We start from the raw sequence: 22,988 nt of genomic DNA on the forward strand, positions 1-22,988 counted from the left end.
GTTATATTGCCTAGATTATTACCACAGTTATGAGCTAATGCCAACTCTGCTGTTAAATTACATAACAATGTTTCTCTCACAGATATATGCACTAGTCCAGAACACAGGAACTTCTTTCTGTATTTACTTTCTTGCTCCGGCCCCAGAAACATCTGACCAATAAGTGAAATGGTTTGTAGTGATGCATTTTGTCTCTGTGTGAAAAGAAACTAAACCAAGGGGAAACCCTCCAAGTTTAAAAATGTCATCAACTGATTTGGACCAGAGCAAATTAACTATAGGTGTGAAAAAGCTTTTAATTTGTCATATTTTAAGCTTACACTACTTAGACAAAAGTACAATGACGACAAAGAGATGGAAAGAGTGGTAGAAATAAGAAAACATATTGATTTACGTCAAAAAATAAGCTTAAGTATGTTATATTTTAAAGGAAGAGCATTAGATGAGAAGTCTGTGAGAGTGGTTTCGATCTTCTCATCTAACACTCACGATGTATTTCCCAAAATGTCTTACTTCTTTAATTGAAGTGTTGATTAAGAATGTAATGTTTTGGACTGTTTGGTAACTTTTACCCAGCAAACCTCACATGTAACACCATAACTTGTGTTGATCACCTTTCATCAATTGAACAACAGAAAACAAACAATTCAGCCTGTAAATGCCATGTTCATGTTCACTTCGGTGACTCCACGTGTGTGTGTGTGTGTGTGTGTGTGTGTGTGTGTGTGTGTCAGTTATGCAGATTGCAGAGCTGACCATGGCTGGCACATTAATTACAGAGAGAGATATGTGCGGCTGTTGTTGGGCGCGATGGCACATTGATTGCCAGTAAAGAAGATTTATCTGTCCAACATGGGGACATCTGTCATAGCATGGGACAATGTTATCCCATCCTACCCTCTTTCTGTTTCTCTTTCACCATTTCTCTCAGGCTGGCATGTCCCATTTGGACGGTGACCAACAAACAGGGAGAAGGAAAGAGAGAGGGTGAGAGGACTGCTGCTATTTAAATCAGTTAATCTTGCTGTATGGTCGGAGCAGCTTCCCCACAGAGCAGATGTTTAGGGTGATTAGAACTTTTTGTCTTGCTCATTAAAAATCCTGTCTTTGGACAGATGATGGCCTTCTTTGCCAGAAGACTGAGCCTACCTCTCTGCGCTGATTAAGAGCAGAAGTACCACTCTAAAATCCTACTTTAAAGATCTCGGCTTTGTGATATAGCACAACATGCAGTGACCAGATGCTAAATTAGTTGATAATTTGATTAGTTTTTGGAGAAAAAAATGAATTGCCAAGAATTTTCATGAACAAATAATTGCTTGAGTAATAATATTAAATAGCCAGCAAAAATGTTTTGTTTATTTTGCTAGTTCTCTAATCTTTTCTGGGTTTAATATAATTGTAAATTAAACACATTATATTGTAAAAAGAGTGTGGACACAGGCTTTGTCCCAAACCAAAATTAATGAATTAAAAAATTTAGAAAAACCTGGATAATGGTTAATGTTCTTTAATTTCCTGTTGCCTTGTGCATTCTTATGCAAATATGTGTTTACGGAGATTATTGGCAAGTGAACTACATATCAATTCACCACCTTGACCTCCACCCTTTGCTACATAAAGGCTACATAACGTCCTGTACTGGCAACTGGCATTGGGAGTAAATTGTGTACTGCAGTATGAATATACTGCTTGTATCTTTGTGTGCTTTTGGCCTGGGGCTCTTTTTAATGGTTTGGTCCCTTTGATCTAATCAAGGTAAATCTTGCTACAGCATACAATTATGTTTTGGAGTTGCATCTTTGTGGCATTCGGAATTCAACATGACAGTGTCCCCACTCACGTTGACTGTAGGACTTTCACTTTACCTCATGTATTCTTACATGATCAGAGTGGTGATTATTTCAATTATCCTGCTCCTCCTCTTCTTCCGCCTCCTCCATCGGTTCTCCTTTGCTCTTGCCCTCCTTTCCCTCCAAACTGAAGCCACCGCCTTGTCAGGCTGGTTGTTCTTGTGTGCTTCCTGTCTATCGTTCACCTGAGAATCCTCCCACTCCCTCATGGGGCTCCCCTCCACGCTACACTAGTTTCTGGGCATTTTATGAAGAACACACCACACAACCCAACTGCTGCTAATCCTCAAAGGATACTGTATGTGTGCATGTGTTTGTGTGTGTGGTGGGGAGAGACGGCCCAATGTAAGTGTGTTTTTGTGTGTGTGTGTGTGTGTGTGTGTGTGTGTGTGTGTATTGTTAGTGGAGTGTGTATAATTACAACAGGTGGCCAGCTCCTGCAGCAATTAATTAACGCAGCGTTTATCAGAGCTATTGACTCCTGTGAAAAAAGCAAGCCTTTCAAAAACACTTAAAATGTGCCTGAAATGAACTCGTTGAAAATAATCAACTTGAATGTTAATTACTCGCTTGACTCTTTTTCCATTCAATGTCTCGCTCATTTATTCACTCACATGCTCTTTTTTGAGCTTGTGTTGACTCTTGACATGCTGAGGTTATCTTAATTAAGCACACACGCACGTTAGCACGCATGCACACACACACACACACACACACACACACAGCCTTGTAGTTTTTCCATCCCTAGCTGTTTTTTTTTTCAGGACGTTTGTCGACGTGTCTTTCAATCTGTGTGCTTTTAACTTTTATTGTCCACTGTTGCTTTTAGTGTCTCTCCGTTATTTTTTATTCTATTATGTTTTCACCATTTCCTGTCCTTCTGTTCTCTTCTTCTACACCCCATTAAGTAGAGAGGCCACACAGAGGAAGTGAGTGTCTCTCACATGCTACACACCTTAATGGCCTTTGATTAGAGGCCATCACAGTCACTCAACCATCCACTGTCCACACTGCCTCTGTGTGTGTGTGTGTGTGTGTGTTTGCAATTTTTTGGCGCCTCCTCTGTCTCCATCGACACCTTGTTATAGACATTGATTTTAGCTAATGAACCAGCCATCGCCTGCCCTTCACTGCCGTAAACAGTAGTCACTGTCAGCATGAGAGCCCACAACTATTTAGCTCACACACTCTCTGAAACAAAGAAAAACAATAGCTTCAAGTTTACAAAGCTAAATATAGTCCCAGCTGCCAGAGCGGGTTTTTTGAGATGTAAAAAAAAAACAACCTGTATTTATTTACCGTATGTGTGACACTGCTTTTTTTCTCATCCTTCTTTCAGTATTATCGGCCATTCAGGGTCCTACATCAAACTGTGCTGTAAGGGCTTCTGCATAGACATATTGAAGAAACTGTCCCGCACCATCAAGTTCTCCTATGACCTCTACCTGGTCACCAACGGGAAACATGGCAAGCTGGTTCGTGGGACTTGGAACGGCATGATTGGGGAGGTGAGACTGAGGGCCGAGTTATTTAAAGAAGGATAAGTCCCTGAATGCAGCAGCTGGTGTGACTGGGTTGAGTCGCATAGTGGCCATCTACAGACGATTATTAGAGCAAGGTGTTTTAAAAATGTTCATTCACAGATCTTACTAAAATAAGTGTAGCTTTGGGCTATGGCATGCCCTAATTACATTAGAGGTAAGTGTTGTTTGTACTATAGATATCATCAAAAACAGCAGTATATGCAGTGATAGTTACTGTTCTTTATTTGTCTTCTCAGTTTATTTAACCAAAATAATCCTGTTGAGGTCAAGAAACAACAATATTTAAAACAGGGGGAAATAAAAGAATACCCTTTTAAAAGATATGCTGTAGGCATGAATTTAGCGCCATGTAGTCAAAATACAAAGTCAAACAACAAAAGTAAGACATTACTTTAAAGCTGAATTAACTGATTGTCTCTTGGGGGCAGCGCAGCAAAAATGTAAACACAACACTGATATATTATCACTTCATAAACTTATTTCGGCAAATGGTTGCTTATTTACTGATCCAGGAGGCTCCTGAACTGCAATATGATAAAGTCCAATATGCTTATTCATATATTTAGATATTTGAACAGCTGCCACCAGATGAGTCAGTATGAGTTTAATTTCACCAAGAGAGAGAGAGCAGCTTTCAAATCTTTAAATTAGCTTTAAAGTGCTCATATTATGGTCATTTTCAGGTTAATAATTGTAATTAGAGGTTGTACCAGAATATGTTTACATGGTTTAATTAAAAAAAACCCACCATATTTGTGTTGTACTGCACATTGCTGCAGCTCCTCTTTTCACCCTGTGTGTTGAGCTCTCTGTTTTAGCTACAGAGTGAGACATCTCACTTCTGTTCCATCTTTGTTGGGAGTGCAGTAGCTAGGTAAGGACTACTAGCCAGTCAGAAGCAGAGTACGAGGGCGTGCCCTGACACTACCCAGGTAAGGATTACTAGCGTGCCACGCTATTAGCTAGGCGAGCATTATAACGTATGTTACAAAGTGACGCACGTTCATCACGGAAGTAAAGGCCAGACTACAATAGAGCTGTTTGGAGCACTTTGTGAACACTGCTTTCTGTTGGTTCCTTTGGGGTGGACTTTGGGCTTTTTCACTTTGTAAACCTATTACATGCACAAAAAAGATATATAACACAATAAAGGAAAGGGAAAAGCCAAAAAGCATAATATGAGCACTTTAAGTCACGAGTCCCATCAAAAGGGAGCAGGACAACGTGTGAAACCGAGTTTTGGTACATCCAGACCAGTCGCAGGATTACATGCTCCTCTATAAACTGAGAATAAGTTATAAGTTATATAAAGTTATAATGGCTAAAATGCAGTTTTGAAGATTAAACAGGCTGTTTTTCCTGTTTGGGTTCCTGAAAAGTGGAATGATACAAGGTTTCTGTCCATCAACAGTCATATTTTATCAGCCTCTCTCTTGTTTTAATTGTAAAATATAAAGCAAGATGTCAACCCAGTTGCTGATGTAGTGGTGTAAGTACCTCAAGGCTGTGCACAAGGGCAGTGCTTGAGTCGCTGTAAGTAATATAGTAGCTCCCCACATCTGGACTCCAGTACAGTTGGTGGATGGCAGTAATGATGCACAGTGTCTTAAATGGCACTAGCATTGCATGGCCAAGTGTTTCTTTGATGGGTTTTTATCTAGGTCAGTGGTGTGAGGCCATGCATACACATTTGGAGCAAATACACACTTTTCTCCCACCCACCAAGCCACATCAAACGCATCTGAAAGTGAAACACCCTGAACAGGTGTTCCTCAGGAGAGCCTTCTTGCTTGTGTTTCTGTGCCTGCAGGCGCTTTGCTCTAAGTCTGTATCTGTGTGTGTGTGTGTGTGTGTGTGTGTGTGTGTGTGTGTGTGTGTGTGTGCGTGTGTGTGTGTGTGTGTGTGTGTGTGTGTGTGTGTGTGGTGTGTGTGCTACATTTATAAAAACATATTTCTCTCTGCAAGATTTTCAGGAAAGCAAGCCTGGATGAGCACTCCTGAGATGCAGCTTGGCATCTCTCTCTCTAGATGCTTGGATGATGAGACAAATATGTTTCGCATCTCTTCAGACAGCCGTGATTAGAGCCATCTCTTACTGTAGAGCACACAGTTTGCTGCATTGTGGCTTTCAATGTTCGAAAAGGATTGCTCATGAAATTCAGAATTTGCTCTCTTTCCAGCAAAGACGAGCTTGGGACACTGGGAAGTTATGATGATATATACTCATTCAGGTCTATTTCACAAAATTATACAGTAAGCAAAAATAGTTTACTGAATAAATAAAGGAAATCATTTTTTACACCACTGACAACTACCAATGCCTCTACAGTGCTTTACTTTAATTTCTGTCTGTTGTTCTCTTCTCAGGTTGTGTATAGACGAGCTGACATGGCCATTGGCTCTCTCACTATCAATGAGGAGCGTTCGGAAATCATCGACTTCTCCGTACCGTTTGTTGAGACAGGCATCAGCGTCATGGTAGCCCGCAGCAATGGGACAGTTTCCCCATCTGCCTTTCTTGGTAAGAAAAAAACAACTGATTATTCTACATCCATTTGTTGGGTCAAACCGGCCATAACATCCATTATCCTGCAGTTTGATGTACAGTATGTGTAAGCCAATATTGCTGCCATCTTCTTTCTCACCACTTTCTCCCAGGATGGCCTACTTAAACGAGTTCTGTCTCTGCAGACGCTTCAGGAAACTTCCCATTAAGCTTTTATCCTGCCGATAACTGTAGCCTACAACTAAATCCCCTCACGTACCGCACACACACCTAAATCCCTTTTCCAAACCCCAAACAACAATATTCAGCACAAAATCCTTAACAGTGTATTTCTCTCTTCTCATTTTCTCATCTTGCTATCCTCGTACCACATATGGTGACCCCCATCACAGGCTGAGGTTAAGAAGCAGGAAGTACAAAAGAGACTTACTTTAATCCTTTATGTTTGTTCCTTCACTTCTCCTCCTCCTCCTCCTCCTTCAGAGCCCTACAGCCCAGCAGTTTGGGTCATGATGTTTGTGATGTGCCTGACCGTGGTGGCGGTGACGGTTTTTGTGTTCGAATACTTAAGTCCAGTCGGCTACAACCGCAGTCTGGTCAGCGCCAAATGTGAGTTTTAAACCTATTTGTTTCACTTTTACTGGTAGAGGTTATTTCCCCTGAGTACAGTGGATGATAGAGGAGTGAATGGTCACTACAGCATCATCACTACAGAGGTAAACAAGAGGTAAACTCGAGTAAAGTCCATATTTATCACACAGATACCCATATAAAACCCATATATATATATATATATATATCATATTTTGCGATGTCTGCTGTGTTCTGAGTATAATACGGAAAGAATAACTTTAGGTATTTGTATATATTTCTTTAAAAAATAGCCAGAAGCTGTGAAAAAAAGAAAAACATCCATCCATGAAATGTACTTACTTTGCATCTTACAAAGCACTTGACTGTAAGCCTGCGTGCATGCCGCTAAATCCAGCCCAGTCTGCACGTCCTGCAACGTTAAAAGTTCCTCAACAGGATTTTGGGGAGAGGGCTAATCAATCCCAGAATGCAGCGCTGACAGAGCGTGCCTCGTCTACGGGTCCGAAAGGTCATTTTCCTGTTTTAATTAGCATTCGTCGCTGCGCTAATCGAAGTGTGATTGATGGCGGTGGCACCCTCCGTTGCTGCACAAGAACAACGGTGGCAGAGAGCGATGGAAACGGGCTGAGGCTGTGAAATTGTTCTGTTGTTTGAAAGTTTGCAGAAGGGCATGAGATGGCTCATGAATACTTACATGATGAACTGTAGACATGTTTTGCTTGATGAGAGAATGTGTCAAAACAAATATGTGACTTAAAATCATCACACTGACAGTCAACATCTATGGCAAAATATGTTGACTGTAGACGTAAAGGGTTGTTTCACCCAAATTACAAGATTTTTTTTTCTCATGTACCTCTAGAGGCTATGAAGATAGTTTTGGATTTAGATTTATTTCCACTACAATTTACTCGTTATTTATTTAAGGGGCCACCGGAGGACTTTTGGGACCTTTAGGCTAAAAAGACTTGACCCTCCCCTCGCCAATAATAATTTTTCTATGACCCTTCAAAATGACTTGAAAAAGAGGCATGACCCTCCCCTTATGTGCTAGTTTATGCTTAGCAAAGATATACAGATGCCATTTGATTTTTACAGCCATGACATATAGGAGTTAACCTCTGCATTCTCATCTTACACATCACACTCCTCTGTTATGGTGTGGTGGACATTTCAGTAGATTTACTCACTAACATTGTTGTGGAAACACAATAAGCATGGAAACTAAATGCACACTTCATGCATTACTACATTACTTCAAATACTAAGTTACTCCTCTAGTAAACTAGTATTCACATGAAATAAAACAATAAAACATTGAGACCATTCAGCAAAGGACGCTGGGAAATAACTAATTCAACACTGGTTGCTATGGACTTGTCACTAGGCTTCCTCAGTCATTGTATATTTTAGCACATAAGTAACGCTGCTGAAGCTGAACATTATATTCCAAAACATATATGTTTATTTGTAAAGCAGATTTTAAATTACATTGTAACAATTTAACAATTCGCCCTTATGAAATCCAATCGCGGCACGGCTGTTTTGGAACACAATAGACAGACGGTGGTCCAATGACACTGAATAAAAGTAATCCACAGCGATCAGTAGATCCACAAAAACGGTCACGGTGTTTCCAGCAAGGCCTATACGAGCGTCACATTCACCAGCCAGCTCCAAACAGGTGAACGAGGTGAACTTCGCCGTTTAAACAAAGTGGAATAAACGTATAAAAGTCCAAATCTACACAAAACCCGCAATCAATTAGTAAGCTGACATCACATTTATATACATGGCATTTAGGAAACCTTTATTGCAAGGTTGGCATGGCAAGATGTCCAGACTAGTGCAACAGTCATTTTCGTTTTTTGCGTCCTGCTGCTCCCATCGTCAGCCAGGTAATATTTTTTTTACTAAAGCAGTATATAAAATCTGATGTATTACCTACCACCATTTAGTTGTTTTGTGTTATTTAAGATATTTATAAAATATCTGGTCATGCCAGATGTAATTATTCCACAATTTTTTTTAAACAATGCAATTACCTGTTTCAGCCACCAAGGGGGCAGTGCTCCCTCTGCCCCCCAGCAAACTCATGGGTCAGACCCATCTGGTAGCGAAGGAGGGCCGAGACTGAGAGCTACATGAAAAAATATGCACCAAACAAGCCACTTTGAAATGTTGCTATTTTCATGAATACAAAAGTTGGGTGACTTCTCTTCGGCCAGATGTCCGTTACGGTCGTTACCTTACGCTTTCATTGTGTTGTAATTTTAAACTCCGATCGATTTATAAGGACTATGGTTAACTGCTCCTCAAAAATCTGTCCAATCTGAGTTTTCTGTTGCACAACTAAAACAACTTTTGAACCAACATATGTTCGACCAAAACGAGTTCCTTCCCGAGGTTATTTTGAAATGGCACCCGGGCTCCGTGCGGCGCTTAGCACCGCCCAAGACTATTGTGATTGGTTCAAAGACAAGCCAATATACCACAGCACGTTTTCTCCCATCCCAGAATGCTGTGTGGACTAGCCAGACCGTCCTCCGCAGCGCTGTGGAGGAAGGTCTGGCAATGCAAGACTATTTTGTGCCTAAACCCAACCAAGCTTTAACCATAGCTGTGTTCAGTAAGAAAACAAACTTTTATTTTTACAATTTGTACTGGTTTGAAAAGGCCACTGACAATGTCTATCTATAGTGCTGCCAATGGATAGGCACTTACGTGTTAGTTTGGAGGAGAATGAGAAATGAAAACTTTCTGAAGAGTAGCAAATGTGCTGTTTTTTGGAAGAGATGTTGCCGTTGATTTTCTTCTTCTCCATTCACCTCTTTTGTATTCAGGCACCCAGGCAAATAAAACTAAAACTTTCTACATGTCTAGATATCACTAGACCACTAAAATGTATTTCTAACATTTATGAAAATCTTCAAGAGAATCAGTGTTTTTTTCTTGAGTGTATCTAAAGACTTACTCCTTGAGCACACCATTGTCTTTTTGGACATGAATCAGTTCTTTAAAGAAATTCCCCTACAGAGCCCCTTCTTTTTTCACTCTGGGCTAAGGATGTCTCCATATTGAATAAAATACCTCGTTACACGGCAACAGCCTCTCTGACTCACTCCTCCCTCTGTTTCCTTAGCTCCTGGTGGTCCGACGTTCACCATTGGGAAGTCAGTGTGGCTGTTGTGGGGCATTGTCTTCAACAACTCGGTCCCCATTGAAAACCCTAAAGGAACAACCAGTAAGATCATGGTCCTGGTCTGGGCCTTCTTTGCTGTCATCTTCCTGGCCTCTTACACTGCCAACCTGGCTGCCTTCATGATCCAGGAGCAATATATCGACACAGTGTCTGGGCTCTCTGACAAGAAGGTAAGAGACTGAATAAACAACACTCAGAATAATAACCTCGTAATTACAGTTTGTATGTGATTATAAGGCAGGACATTTATTGAGTGTCCACGCAGACATACAGAAAGCATGCTGTTTTTGTGGAGCTGTGAGATACAGAGCAAACCACGTCTTTGTGTTTAAATCCAGCTGCATCATCTCCTCTTTTCTCTGTTCATCACTCTGCATTGGCTTATAAACCATGAACGGAAGAGAAACAAAAGACTAGCCAAAAGCCTTCAAGATGAAGTCAAGTAAAAGGACTTTGTTGTGATTGTCTCTGTTCCTTTCCTATCAGTGGAGAGCCCAGTGGCATGAATGACTAATCAATTACTGCCTTCTGTCAATACAGATGGTGTCTGAGTCTCCACTTGTCCTGTCAGTATTTTTGGTCCGTCTATCAATATTCCCCATGTGCTGTCTCCATCTCTCGACTCGCTCACACTGTTAAAACAAGCTTGCGAAATGTCAAGCGATTAAAAACAGTCAAGCCACAGAGGAAAAACAACACCCGCAGACTTTTTCTACCACTTAAATGCGTGGCACACACACACACACACACACACACACACACACACACACACAGTCACACACACACTAAACCTGGAAACAGAGCCTCAGAGGAGCTTCACAAGAAAGCATTTCATTCTTCACAGAGTTAAAACAACTCCCTGGCAGGGATCAGCAGTGCCACCTCAGTGATCTATGGTTGTATTAGCTGACTATATTAACGTTATGCAGATGCATTATATCCCACAGCATAAGGGACTAATATAAATTACCCTGCACAACACAACCTCAGCTGCCCCTTAATTCAGAGATCCTACACGACAAAGGATTAGGCGGGTTTAGGTCGTAGGCTGGCTGGGTTCACATCTCGCAGGTTTAAAGGATAAGGCTAATGTTTTTCTATATCTTTCCTATTGTGAATAAATGCCATGAAAAGATGAAAATCAATGTGTTAGTCCATCTCTCAGTACTTTCCAACTTCCCTACAATGTTGAAGTATTTATCCGAAACAGAACTGTAAAAAAAAACAAAAAAAACATCCCAAACCTAACAAGCATGAATCTTTTTTTTTTAAACAGAAACACGATCCGAAGGGACCTGAGGATAGTCGGAACCTGATCTGAATAAACCCGAGGATAATTAGACCTGATTCAAAATGCAGTTGACCCAAATAGATAGAAAATGATAACACCGGCAGCAGCATAATGAACCACCAATTAATGAGCAGCAAGTAAATGTCCATTAATTCTTTATTATCAATGTAGACAAATTCACGGCCACCGGAAAGTCAAGCTTATCACTGTGTCACTGCTGTTTTTTTTTCTTTTTTTTCTTGCAAGCACGTTACTGTCAATAAACAGTGTTCAGTTGCCTATCTGTCTGTGTTTCAATAACGAATGTATGTGAGCAGAGTGGAAGGTCCAGAATTTCCACTCCTCCTCACAGAGCTGTTAATTCCCCCGCTGCGTTGTATTTATCAAATCCGGACACTGGTGGCATGGAGGGAGGGCCAGTGCCTTCATATAGGTTATCTGCATGTAAGCATTGTGTTAAGACTTTAAAAATTAGAACCTATCCTTTAATTTCTCACTTACTTCGATAACTTTTGATTTTGTTCAAACAGCTGATAAAAAAAAAAAAGGCGTGTAACATCCCAACTGAATCCATTGCAATTGCAGCTGAACAGTGATTATATTAACATGAATACACACACACTGACTCACACGCTCCCATTTTGATTGTCCCGTTCATTTGTGCTCAAAAGGTCAACGCTGTAAGCAAGATTAATAGATATTTCCTGTTTACAGTCTAATTGAGCTCTAAGAGACGTATTTCTGCTTCATCCTGCATTAATACATCTGCTCGTGAAATGTGAACTTCAATCAGGTACAAATTGAACTGGATTAGGATCATCTGTGGGCTGCGAAATGATTCAAACAGATGTGTGTTGTTATATCAGATTTAATCAACTGGAGGTGAACTGAATGGAGTCCATTCAATCCACATTGAGTTTGGCTGCTGATTAAATCAGTCTTTCATTTAACTGAGTAGTCCCTCGTCCTCTTTACTCCTCTCCACCCCATGTCTTCATTCTGGTCCCTTTTTGCTTTTCTGTTTTTTACTTTCTTCTTTATTTTTACTTTACGTTCTCCTCTCCTTTTTTCTCTTACATTCTCTCCTTTCTTTTCCTTCTTTTCATCTCCATGTTTCTCCTTTTCTATCTCCTCTCTTTTTTCCCATTTCTTCTCTTCTTTTCTATTTCCTTTCCTCCACTCTTATCTCCTCTCTTTCTTTTCTCCTGTTTCCTTTCCTCTTCTCTTTTCCTCTCCTCGCCTTTTCCCTGTCTCTTTTGTCCTTTGCTCTCTCTCCACTTACTTCCTTCTCCCTCTCATCTTTCATCGTGCCCTACTTCTCCTTACTCTCCTCTGAGTCCCCCCTTTCTATCTTACCCAACTCACCCTTTTTCCTCCCACTCATATCTTCACTTTCTTCTACTCTTTTCCCTCTCTACTGTTTAAAATCTCTTCCCTTCCTCTTTTCTCTTCTCATCCCCCCTTCTGTCACCCTCTCATTTCTTTCCTTATTACCTCCCATCCCTTTCATCCTTTTCTTTTATTGCCTTTTTCTTTCTGTTGGCTCCTCCTCTCTCCCATCCTCCCCTATTCTGCTCTCGCTCCCTTCAGTCTCTCTCCTCTCCTTTCATGTTATCCTTACTCACTTTTCTCTCTCCCCCCTTCTCCTTACCAAACCTCTTCCTCTCCTACTTCCCTCTATTCTCTTGTCTCCCTCTCCTCATATCTTCTTGCCTCCTTTCCCTTTCCTCTCATCCTGTGTCTCCCTACAGTTCCAGAAACCACATGAGCATTACCCTCCTTTCCGCTTCGGGACGGTCCCAAACGGGAGCACAGAGAGGAACATCCGCAGCAACTACCCCGACATGCACACACACATGATAAAATACAACCAGAAGGGGGTGGAAGAAGCTCTAGAAAGCCTCAAAAACGGGTACAGTTTTACTAACATTTTAACTGTATTACACAATTAGATTAGAGGTTAAATTGAACTGATCCTCCTGCCATTGAAGACATGAGTAATAATGATCATAATTTGAGTAATACAGCAGAGATTTGCTTTGTGTTGTAGCAACTATTTGTAAATTAGGCCAATGTGATGGGTGTATTTTTAGATAAAATAAAATCATGTCTAGTGCTGCTTACTTTGTATAGAAAAGTGCTATCAAACATCTAACCTTCACCAAAAACACACTTGGAGTAATTGTGCACATTTTCATCCCTTTAACTACAAATTGTGTACAGTGTACTTTATGTTGTTTGATTGTTTTCTTTTTGCCAGTGTGGAATAACAATTTACTTTCAGAGACCTGAAACAGTTAATCCATTAGTGTGAATATTTTGTTACCTTTAATTTTAGGGTTAGGGTTAGGTAAATTTTACCTTCAATTTTAGCCACACTAGTGGTGCAATGTCGGCCAGTTGGTCCAGACTGAAACATCTCAACAACTGTTGGATTGATTGCCATACGGTTTGGTAAAGATATTCATGGTCACCAGAGGAATCCTAAGGAATTTGGTGATCCCCTTACTCCCTTACTTCTAATCTAAAAATACCAGCAGGTCAGGTTTCCATTTTTACTTATCCGTTGTAAATGGCAATATGTCAATATCTCTCACATTGGCACACATTTTTGTACAGACATTCAAGTACAAGAGGTTCAAAATGTAAATGTGTCCAATACTTTGGTTTGTGACCAAATACCTGCAAAACTAATGACTTTCGACTTTTCCATCAGCCTCACCTTATGTTCTTTTTGTTTATACTAAATAGCTAATATGAGCACGTAGTCTCTGCTCACAGCTGGTACTATCACATGCAATTTTGTCATAACATTTCTATAAAGAGCTGACTAAATGTTTACTGTGATGGATTACCAATCTCAAGCTAGTTTCAAGTCTCTGCAAGCAGCCTGCAAGGTGGGAACAGTCTAAAAACCTGTGGTGTACTTGAAAGTGGTCAGCAGCAATGTAAAGTATACACCACTATTTAATGGCGTAGAACATGCAAAACCACTGATGCTGCAGGATCCTTTAAGGGAGAAACATAGAGATATAAATATAATTCTAACACGATGTAAGAACTTGTTAAACTTTGTAGGAGCTAAACATTCTCTCAGACGATCTGTTTGCATGCAGGAAGCTGGAAGCTTTCATCTACGACGCTGCTGTTTTGAACTACATGGCCGGGAAGGACGAAGGCTGCAAGCTGGTGACCATCGGCAGCGGGAAAGTGTTTGCCACCACAGGATACGGCATTGCTCTGCAGAAGGACTCCCGCTGGAAACGGCCTATTGACCTTGCACTGCTGCAGTTCCTTGGAGACGGTGATCCAAACCCTACATGATAAAATGCACAACCCGTGCCAGCACACACACTCTTACTGTACACTTTCCTGTGTTTTATCTGTTTGTATTTATTTCTGTCTGACTGGCACGCTGTATGTGAACCGTGGAATTGGCGTCTGTCCAGTTCAATGTGTGCTGTGTCAGCAGGGAAGTGGGCTTACAGGGAAGAGTTAATATCCTGCAGAACAGCAGGGAGTGTTAGGGATATGATTATCTACCACTACACACTCACACACACACACACACACACACACACACATATCCTTCCTACCTATATACACACAAACACACTCACCATGACAGCCGCCAGTGTGGAATTAATATCCTCCCTCCTCTGAGAGCTTAAGAGCAACCCACACACACACACACACACACACACACACACACATTCGCAGCTCACTCTGAGCTTTCCACGATGATATAATAAATAGTGTGTTTATGGTCAACATACGCTAACTGAGAGATAAAATGGGCCGTGCTCTCTGAGGGCCACTGGGGAGGACGCAGCTCAAGAGGTCGCCACCTGTTCAGAGGCCTGGAGGAGTAGCTTATGTGTCAATGATAGCTAATGGTGATGTGTTTAAACACTAGAATTTTTTCTCGTTCAATAGGTGCTTCGTTGGCATGGCAAGATGCTTTTACGCTGACAAAAGCATGAAGAAGAAATTACTTTAGAAGACAAGAGCGTTTAGAGTGTAGGAATTGTAGCTCATTTTGTACATACGTAGTAGTAATTTGGTAGTACAAGAATACTTAACATCAAAACAAGGAAATCATAACATCAGATTTTTATTAAAGCTAAACTGGAATGGTGATAAAGGAAAAGATTCTCCAAGCGTTCCTGTCATCAGACAATTCAAGACTGTTGTATGAATGCAGCGTAGTGAATGGTCAATATAGCACTATATCCTATTAAATTAGCTTTTAATCGTCTTGACTTTGGCTGGCATTAAGCATCCATTTTGCTTTGATATTTCAGACCCTTCCGCATTATTTAAAAAAACAAAAACTTTATTCTTAATAGTCACATACACACAGTACAATGGAGTGAAGTTTTATTTCTGCAGTTTAACCCATCCTAGTAGTAGGAGTAACTTGGGTTTTCAGTGTCTTGCTCAGGGACACTTTTAGCCTGACAAGCCAGACCCACATCAAGATGTTGGGTCTGGGAACTCACCATTGACAGGGCTCAATCCGAGGGGCGGGAGAAACGGTTGTCTTTCAAATTCTCTCTGCATGCAATAGGATAGCGCTACAACCAAGCAGAGCAAAGAAGAAGGTAGCAGAGCCAGTTGATAGATTAAACTTTTGCCGTATCCGGTCGGCAAAACTCCGAACACATCTTCCTTTTTTAAGAATGACTTCAGTGCCGTTCTTTGTTCTTGTCTCAAAGAAAAGCTTAAAGCCCATGTTACAGGTTAACCACCACTGTTGATTAATGGGTACATAAAGCACTCAACATATGTATATCATTGTTAAAAATGTCACCAAATAGTGTTAAAGGCCAGTTTTTAGCGTTTTAGTCGTTTAGTGGGTTTTTCAACGCAATTCGGTGATGACGTCACGTTGGGGAGACGTGCCTCAGCCTAGTACTAGAACTATGGTGACTGACTGGGATGAGGAAGAGGTGGAAGAGGTGTTTTTACTGTCAGTGAATAGCACCGAGTGAAAGTCAATGTTTTCTTTATATTTAGTGACAGTGATCATGTCATTAGTTCAGATAAGTACTGGTAATCTAGCTAGATCTAGAAATAAAAGGCATCATGCTAGCTATGGGCTAACTTGTCAGTCAGTCCCACCTGTGAAATCCCCCGACGTTGTAAACACATTTTCGATTAGATATCTCACGTTTTGATGGACCCTACTAGCTCCAGTAACAACATATTTGCCTAGTGTTTATTTATTACTTGGATGGGGATGCTGTTCGGCTTTTCACAAGTTTAGACAGCTAGCTAAAGCTACGCCGACGTTTTGCTAACGTTAGCGCAACAGCGTTAGCCTAGACAGCTAGGTAAATATTATGACTGCCTTCATTGTTTCCTATATCTGCGTCCACGCTGTCAACATAAGACATGTGACGTTAGTGCTCCTTTTGTACCATAATTGTATTGAATGAAATGTTAAGCTTCGCTCCTACGAGATGGGTGGGTTTTTGTTAGCTACGTTACACACAAAGTTAACTGGCTATAGTTAGCCTGTACTAGCGGAATTAGCTAATGTTGCGTAGCCAGCCAGCAGCTTTGGCAGTAGTTCCGGCGAGCTAACCACGACAGCTAACACATCCACAAGCGTCTCTATTTCAAACATCACTGCAGGTTGACTGCTTTTAGCAGGAGAGGTTGATTGTGGGCGACAATACTGTCGTGGTTAGCTTACCGAAACTACTGCCGATTGATGAAGTTGTTGGCTGGTTATGCAACGTTAGCTAATTCCGCTAGCATACAGGCTAACTATAGCCAGTTAGCTTTGTATGTAGCTAACAAAAACCCACCCATCTCGTAGGAGCGAAGCTTAACATTTCATTCAATAAAATGATGGTACAAAAGGAGCACTAACGCAACATGTCTTATGTTGACAACGTGGACGCAGATATAAGAAACAACGAAGGCAGTCGTAATATTTACCTAGCTAGCAGTCCAGGCTAACGCTGTTGCGCTAACGTTAGCAAACGTCAGCGTAGCTAGCTGTCTAAACTTGTGAAAAGCCGAACAGCATCCCCGTCCAAGCTGTGTTTCACTTTCCCTCCAATATTATTATACACATAATAAAGACACATGGACTCGGTCGAGACCAAAAGCCATATTTTGCAACACCAGTGGCACAGACGAGCCCATAGACAGTGAACAGAGAAGGGGCTTTCGTCTGTCGTCTCTCCAACGTGACGTAGTGCAATGCATTGTGGGGGAAAAGAGAATCATTGCAAACCGCTGTAAAATAGTACTACTTTTTCGTATTTTATTCCGTTTTGTGATATCCATTGTATTTGATGTTGTTGGGTAACAGTTTAAATGTTTATTACCAACAAGCAAATTGCACAAATTCATTAGAAAATAAACCCTGCAACATGGGCTTTAACTCCAAGTCTTCCAGAGTCGCGGTCAAAGCCGATTCGAAAGACCGCTGTTCCCCAGCAGCAGCAGCCATAAGCCCGTCCACCGACTCTATACACAATGTGATTGGCCCGGCCAGAGTTTGGTTGTTCCAGCTCGCAAGCCAACGGAGAGTTGCTAGACCCCCTGGCTGCAAATTCCATTTGCTGCCGCTAGGGTGCGTCTAGCTTTCTAGGCTAGGACACTTTGACATGTGAAGGAGCAGAGAAACAACAACAACAACAACAACTGTATGCACTGTATAACACATCCAAGACAATAGAGATGGTTATCTTCAGGTTATTGTAGGCTGTCATATCTCTTTCTCTTCTTCACTTTGTCAGGTATCCCATACTCTCTCTTTCTTCCCTTTTTCCTCCCATATGCCTCTGTCCCATCAGGAGACACCCAGCGCTTGGAGACGGTGTGGTTGTCAGGCATCTGCCAGAACGAAAAGAATGAAGTAATGAGCAGCAAGCTGGACATTGACAACATGGCAGGCGTCTTCTACATGCTGCTAGTGGCCATGGGCCTCAGCATGCTGGTCTTTGCCTGGGAACACCTTCTTTATTGGAAACTACGACACTCCCTTCGCAAGTCTCCCAAACTTGACTTCCTGTTGGCCATCAGTAGGGTGAGATTTGCATATTAGTCATTTGATTGATAGTTGGGTTTTTTTAAGCCAGGTAGCTTGTTGTTTAGGGATACTCCTCAGTTGTTTTGATTGCTGATTCCTTGGTTAATGGAAGTCGGGTTGAGAAATTGCTTCACTGATTTTTACATTGATTATTTTGTTAAGAGGCTGATTGGATGAGTTGAGTAAACAGCTCAGTTGAGATATTGAAAGATTGGCAGGTTGATTATTTATACTCTATGTGGTTGCTTGCTTGCTTGCTTTTTCAGTGAAATATGCTGTTTTACATCAAGTGGCTTTTAGGTGATGATAAATAAGCACAAATGGATGAATTTGCATGTAATTACACGGTAACATTAGAGGGTCTTTTTAAAATATTAGCTAAAATGGCATTGCATTGTTATTAAGAATGAGATGGGAGGGGAGAGATAAAAGGAGAAAAAAGAAACACTAATTCAGCATTTAACTTTGATTGCTTAATGTCCATTTGCAATTAGCCTTAATCAGTACCCAGTGTGTTGATGTTTGGGAATGTGGTTATTGATGCAAAAAGCTCTGGCTGAAGTTGCAGCCAGGGAAATGTCTACGGACTCCAGCCTCTGTGCGCCTCTGCCGTGTAATTACACTATTGTGTCTGGATTGGGGTTTTATCAGATTAAAGGCTAAATGACTATCTGATCATTAATCCGTATGGGGCAGCCCCCAAGGGCCAAATTAAATTTGGCTCATTCAGGATCTCCCAGCCAACTGTAAGCAGAGAGCAGTCATGGGATTTGGCTCTCTGTTTGTCCATGAAGTTAGAGACAGGACTTTAGGCGTGTGTGTGCAATCCTCTGAGCTTAAACTGCTTTTCTTTGAGTCCCAGGAGAATGCATAATGAATTAGTGACTAAGTCTTGCCTCAGTGATAAAATGAGATATTAATGAAATTATTTTTTATTTAACTGCCGGTGGGGTTTTTATTAGTTAGGAGTCACTTTGAGTGCACAAATAGAAATTTTGTCTGTGAAATTGTCTCCTTAGGACAGCTATGTTGATTCAAGGTTAAACAGTTTGTGGCTAACTATTGATTTAATTACAAAGGATTACGTGTTTATACTCAACTTCTCTTTTCCCCTGTGTCTTTTCTCACTTCTTATTCTATCCTCATTCTTTTCTTTATCTTATTCATTCTGTGTCATTCTGTTTCATCTCTCAGGGTATTTACAGTTGTTTCAATGGAATGGAGGATCCTGGACGTTCATCTGGTTTGGCAAAACCTGACCTGACCTCCAACTACGCTCAAGCAAACATGCTGAAGATGCTTCGCACTGCCAAGGGCCTGGTCTCCACTGCTAATGTTGAGACCTCTCTGGACAATGCCACCAAGACGATAGAGCAGTTGAGCCGTCATGGCGGCAGCTTGCCTGTTCGTATTCCACAAGTCGCCACTGAGGCCGTGCCAGGAGGATTTGCTTATATTACGGAGAATCACTGCTCCCTAACCCCACCTCTGACTGCTGTTACCTCTCTGAAACAGCAGAGGGGTGTGACCAGGCCGACGCCACTGCGCTACACACTCCCGACTCGCTCTTCTTCATGTCTGTATGACCGGCCACTTCCTGTGTCCAGCCTTAGCAGCCCCCACCTGGCTGTGGGTGAGCCGCTTCCTCATCAGCACCCGCACCACTACCAAACCACAGGGAGACTCTATATAGACACCCATCCTCACTCGCCCTTCATTCCCTACACCGATCTCCAACTACCTGACATCTACGCGTCTCACCCGGTCTCCTTGTCTCAAAACCAGTATGTCCAAGGGGACTTCTCCCGACGGAAAAGGAGGTCCAAGAGTTTCCAGTGTGAGGATGAGGATGCAGGGAGGAGAAAACTCAGGGACCAGGGAAAGAATGACAAAAGTCCCATCTATCTGAGTGAGCTCAAAGCCAACCACCTCCAAGATAACCACATCTCCGCCCCCAGCATTGACAACATCTATTCAGGGGAGGGGATGTGTCCTCGGGTAGAGAACTACAGATCCTGGCCCCCGGAGGACCTGGTGCTGAGAGGCAGACGCAGGCACCGCCGCCCCTCTTTCCTCAAAGCCACATGGGGCAACGAGCAGATACGCCAGCTGGACGAATCCCAGTCATCCCTGTCCAGCCAATCACCTTCCACCCTGCCAGACCTGTTCCCATGCACTCTTACACCAACCACACCTGCAAAGGCCTGCAACCCTGCTCACCTTCGAAACAACCTGTGCCTCCCCCGGAACCAGGCCTACCTCCACATAAGGGAGGACCAGAGGAGGCCCAATGGGCGTAAGGGCCAGAAGCTGCGCTACTCTCACTCCGCCCACCTCCCCACGTACGGAGAAGCAGTGCGACATGGGACTGGGTTAGGGCGGGGGATGGTACGGAGAGCCACCAGCTTGCTCAGCAGACAGTACACCCACTACCTGAACTCATACCCTGGACTACCCCTCTACCACGGGCCCCTAGACCTGCACAACCACAGCCAGGCCTCCAGTAGCCACCCGAGCACCAGCCCAGTGTGCCAGCTGCTGGCTTGTGGGGGTGGGAGATGTGGAAGCCAGCGGGCTCTGCTGTACCAGGACAGTGTGTATGGGGCCTATGGGGTCTATCAGGGATCCCAGACTGGATCAGAGGCCCAGGCAGGTAAGGGAGCAGGAGGCCAGCCTGTGGGGAGCCCCTGCGTACTTCGTCCCTGGCGACGGGTGTCCAGCCTGGAGTCTGAGGTCTGATGGGAAACCAAAGGAACCTCATAAGATGGATACTGTGGAGTAATAGAGGACAAGACTCTTAAAAAATAACCACTGTGGAGAGGGGGAAGTGGTTAGATTATTGTAAGGGGGAGAAGTTATGACTTGAAGTAGTTGTTGATTTTCTATGTGACTTTGTGTGGTAAAGAATAGAAGTTTGGGTCTGCAAATTTTACAGATGTTTAGGACTTTTTTGATGTATACTACAGTAAGATAAGAAGACTGCACTGTTACCAATTTATCCTCAAGAAAGGTTTGGAAAGCTGGAGTCGGCAGGTTTTACTCACTTGCTACTTTCCTACAACGCTTGTGTGTTTTCTGTGCTTTAATGTGCACTAAGATTTACAACAGTCCACGTTGTTGGCGCATGGTTAAACTATAACCAGTTTTCATGCTGTGTGTGTTGTGTATATTTTATCGTGGATAGTTGGGATTCAGTCTTGGGTGTCGTCAAGTAGATGAACCGTTTACATCTAGGGAGAAGTAGCGGAGGAATAAGGGATTGTCTCTTTCAAATCAGCCATCAAAAACAAGCAGCCACTGTAGCAATATTTGTGAAGACAGCTGTGATGAACAAGAGTTTAATTCCAAAAAAAAAAACAATTAATATTAAAACATTTTGACTCCAGACACAGAAGAGCAGCAGTTTTTTGTCTTTTCAAGACAAAAAACGTGTCTGTTAATGAATTTCAGGTAGCGTCTTTCAAGATTTATAATGTTTTGGAGCTAATCCCTTCAAGTCGTCATTTAGTGATGAGTCAGAGGAAGCAGAGACTTTGTGAAAGCAGTCCATATGATCACAATCTGCAAAATGATGAAAGTATTGGGACAGCACTGACCAGCACTAGGTGTCTTAAACCATGGATTCTTTTTCCTCACTGAGTCTCAGTATGAGGCTGCAGTACAGCACAACATCACACAGGGCCTCACAATAAATAAATTCTGTATCTAAATACTATGTCAATAGAGTAAATGTGTAATTTGAGGCTGGTTAGTGTCATTTTCATGTATTCTACATATGATAAGAATTTATAGTCACTCTTAAAATTTTCTAATCACACAGTTCTAGCACATTTTTCTTTTTGTAAAGCTGTTGCTGGTTTACTTACATATTTGTTATTATTGTATTAACTATCTGTTGGCCTATATTACGATTTTCATCACTTTCTCATTTCCACTCTTTTATATTCCCTCATCATCGCTGTTTTTCCCATTCCCTCTAACTGTTAAATGATCAAATTTAAATGAGGTAATTGAAAGCTATTCTAGTATCTATATTACCTGGCTCCCTCAACCTGTAATTAATCACTTAGACTAATTAAAGAACCTTTTTGGATGAACATGCACGTGCGCCTCTTCTTTGTAGAGCCTTTGTCTTTCTGTCCATGCCTACTTTGTAGAGATAAATTGTATCTTAATCGAGACATGCTAGTCTTAAAGGGTACAGTTCAACATTTTGGAAAACTTATTTACTTTCCTAGTGAGAGTTAGATGAGAAAAATGTGTACCACTCTCTGTTTGGTAATTGTAAAGCTACAGCCAGATGGTTAGCCGGTTAGCTTAACCTAGCATAAAGATTGGAAATGTTAATTTACACATTATATGTCATTTGTTTAATCGTTCATAGCCTGGGAATACTCTGACGAACTTCCGGCAAATTTGAGATTTGCTCTGCAAGTCAGTCTGGCCAAGAGCCCATTCGAGCCCATTTCCAATTTTTCCAAATCGAGGCACCAATCACAACCGTTGAGGCGGGCTTTACACGATGACGATAGAGCAGAGACGGCAAGCAGCTTTTTGTTTACATTCAACATGACAGCCACCGAAGCGCAGCAACCCGTTGATGCCGCTGTCGCTGCTACGTCACCCGGATCGTTGGTCTGATTGGTTGAAGGACTATCCAATTGCGCCCAGAGGCATTTGAGCGGCATCCGTTGGTGACGCCCCTTTGGAAATGGGCTGTGAATGAACCTTCCCCAGACCCACTCTCAGTTACAACTGAGAGTGGGTCTGGTGTCAACCAGGCTAGAGTATTACTGTTTTTGTTCAAATTAAACAACAGAGCAGGGTAGCTGTTTCCCCTCGTTTCCAGTCTTTATGCTAAGTAAAGCTAACCATCTGCTGGCTGTATTTACCGCACATATGTAAGAGTGGTATTAATCTTTTCTTGTAACAGAACTCTTATACGGT

At 42.0% G+C, this 22,988-nt stretch overlaps 1 protein-coding gene across 2 annotated transcripts in view; it reads left to right on the plus strand.

Annotated features, from left to right (window-relative positions):
* LOC116061373 (glutamate receptor ionotropic, NMDA 2C-like) overlaps positions 1 to 22,138 on the plus strand; it is a 53,428-nt gene extending 31,290 nt beyond the window's left edge. Inside the window, exons 9-17 of one of the 2 annotated variants that reach the window (XM_035997691.1) lie at positions 2,765 to 2,782; positions 3,193 to 3,361; positions 5,765 to 5,918; positions 6,387 to 6,512; positions 9,640 to 9,869; positions 12,742 to 12,902; positions 14,107 to 14,294; positions 17,806 to 18,038; positions 19,236 to 22,138. In XM_035997691.1, the coding sequence (XP_035853584.1) occupies positions 2,765 to 2,782; positions 3,193 to 3,361; positions 5,765 to 5,918; positions 6,387 to 6,512; positions 9,640 to 9,869; positions 12,742 to 12,902; positions 14,107 to 14,294; positions 17,806 to 18,038; positions 19,236 to 20,780 (2,824 nt within the window). In that variant the 3' untranslated portion in view covers positions 20,781 to 22,138. The remainder of the gene's footprint in view (positions 1 to 2,764; positions 2,783 to 3,192; positions 3,362 to 5,764; positions 5,919 to 6,386; positions 6,513 to 9,639; positions 9,870 to 12,741; positions 12,903 to 14,106; positions 14,295 to 17,805; positions 18,039 to 19,235) is intronic. The other variant, XM_031315538.2, reaches the window with a different exon arrangement.
* The last annotated feature ends 850 nt before the right edge of the window (positions 22,139 to 22,988 follow it).

The sequence above is a fragment of the Sander lucioperca genome, chromosome 22, assembly GCF_008315115.2.
Source record: "Sander lucioperca isolate FBNREF2018 chromosome 22, SLUC_FBN_1.2, whole genome shotgun sequence".
Lineage (NCBI taxonomy): Eukaryota > Metazoa > Chordata > Actinopteri > Perciformes > Percidae > Sander > Sander lucioperca.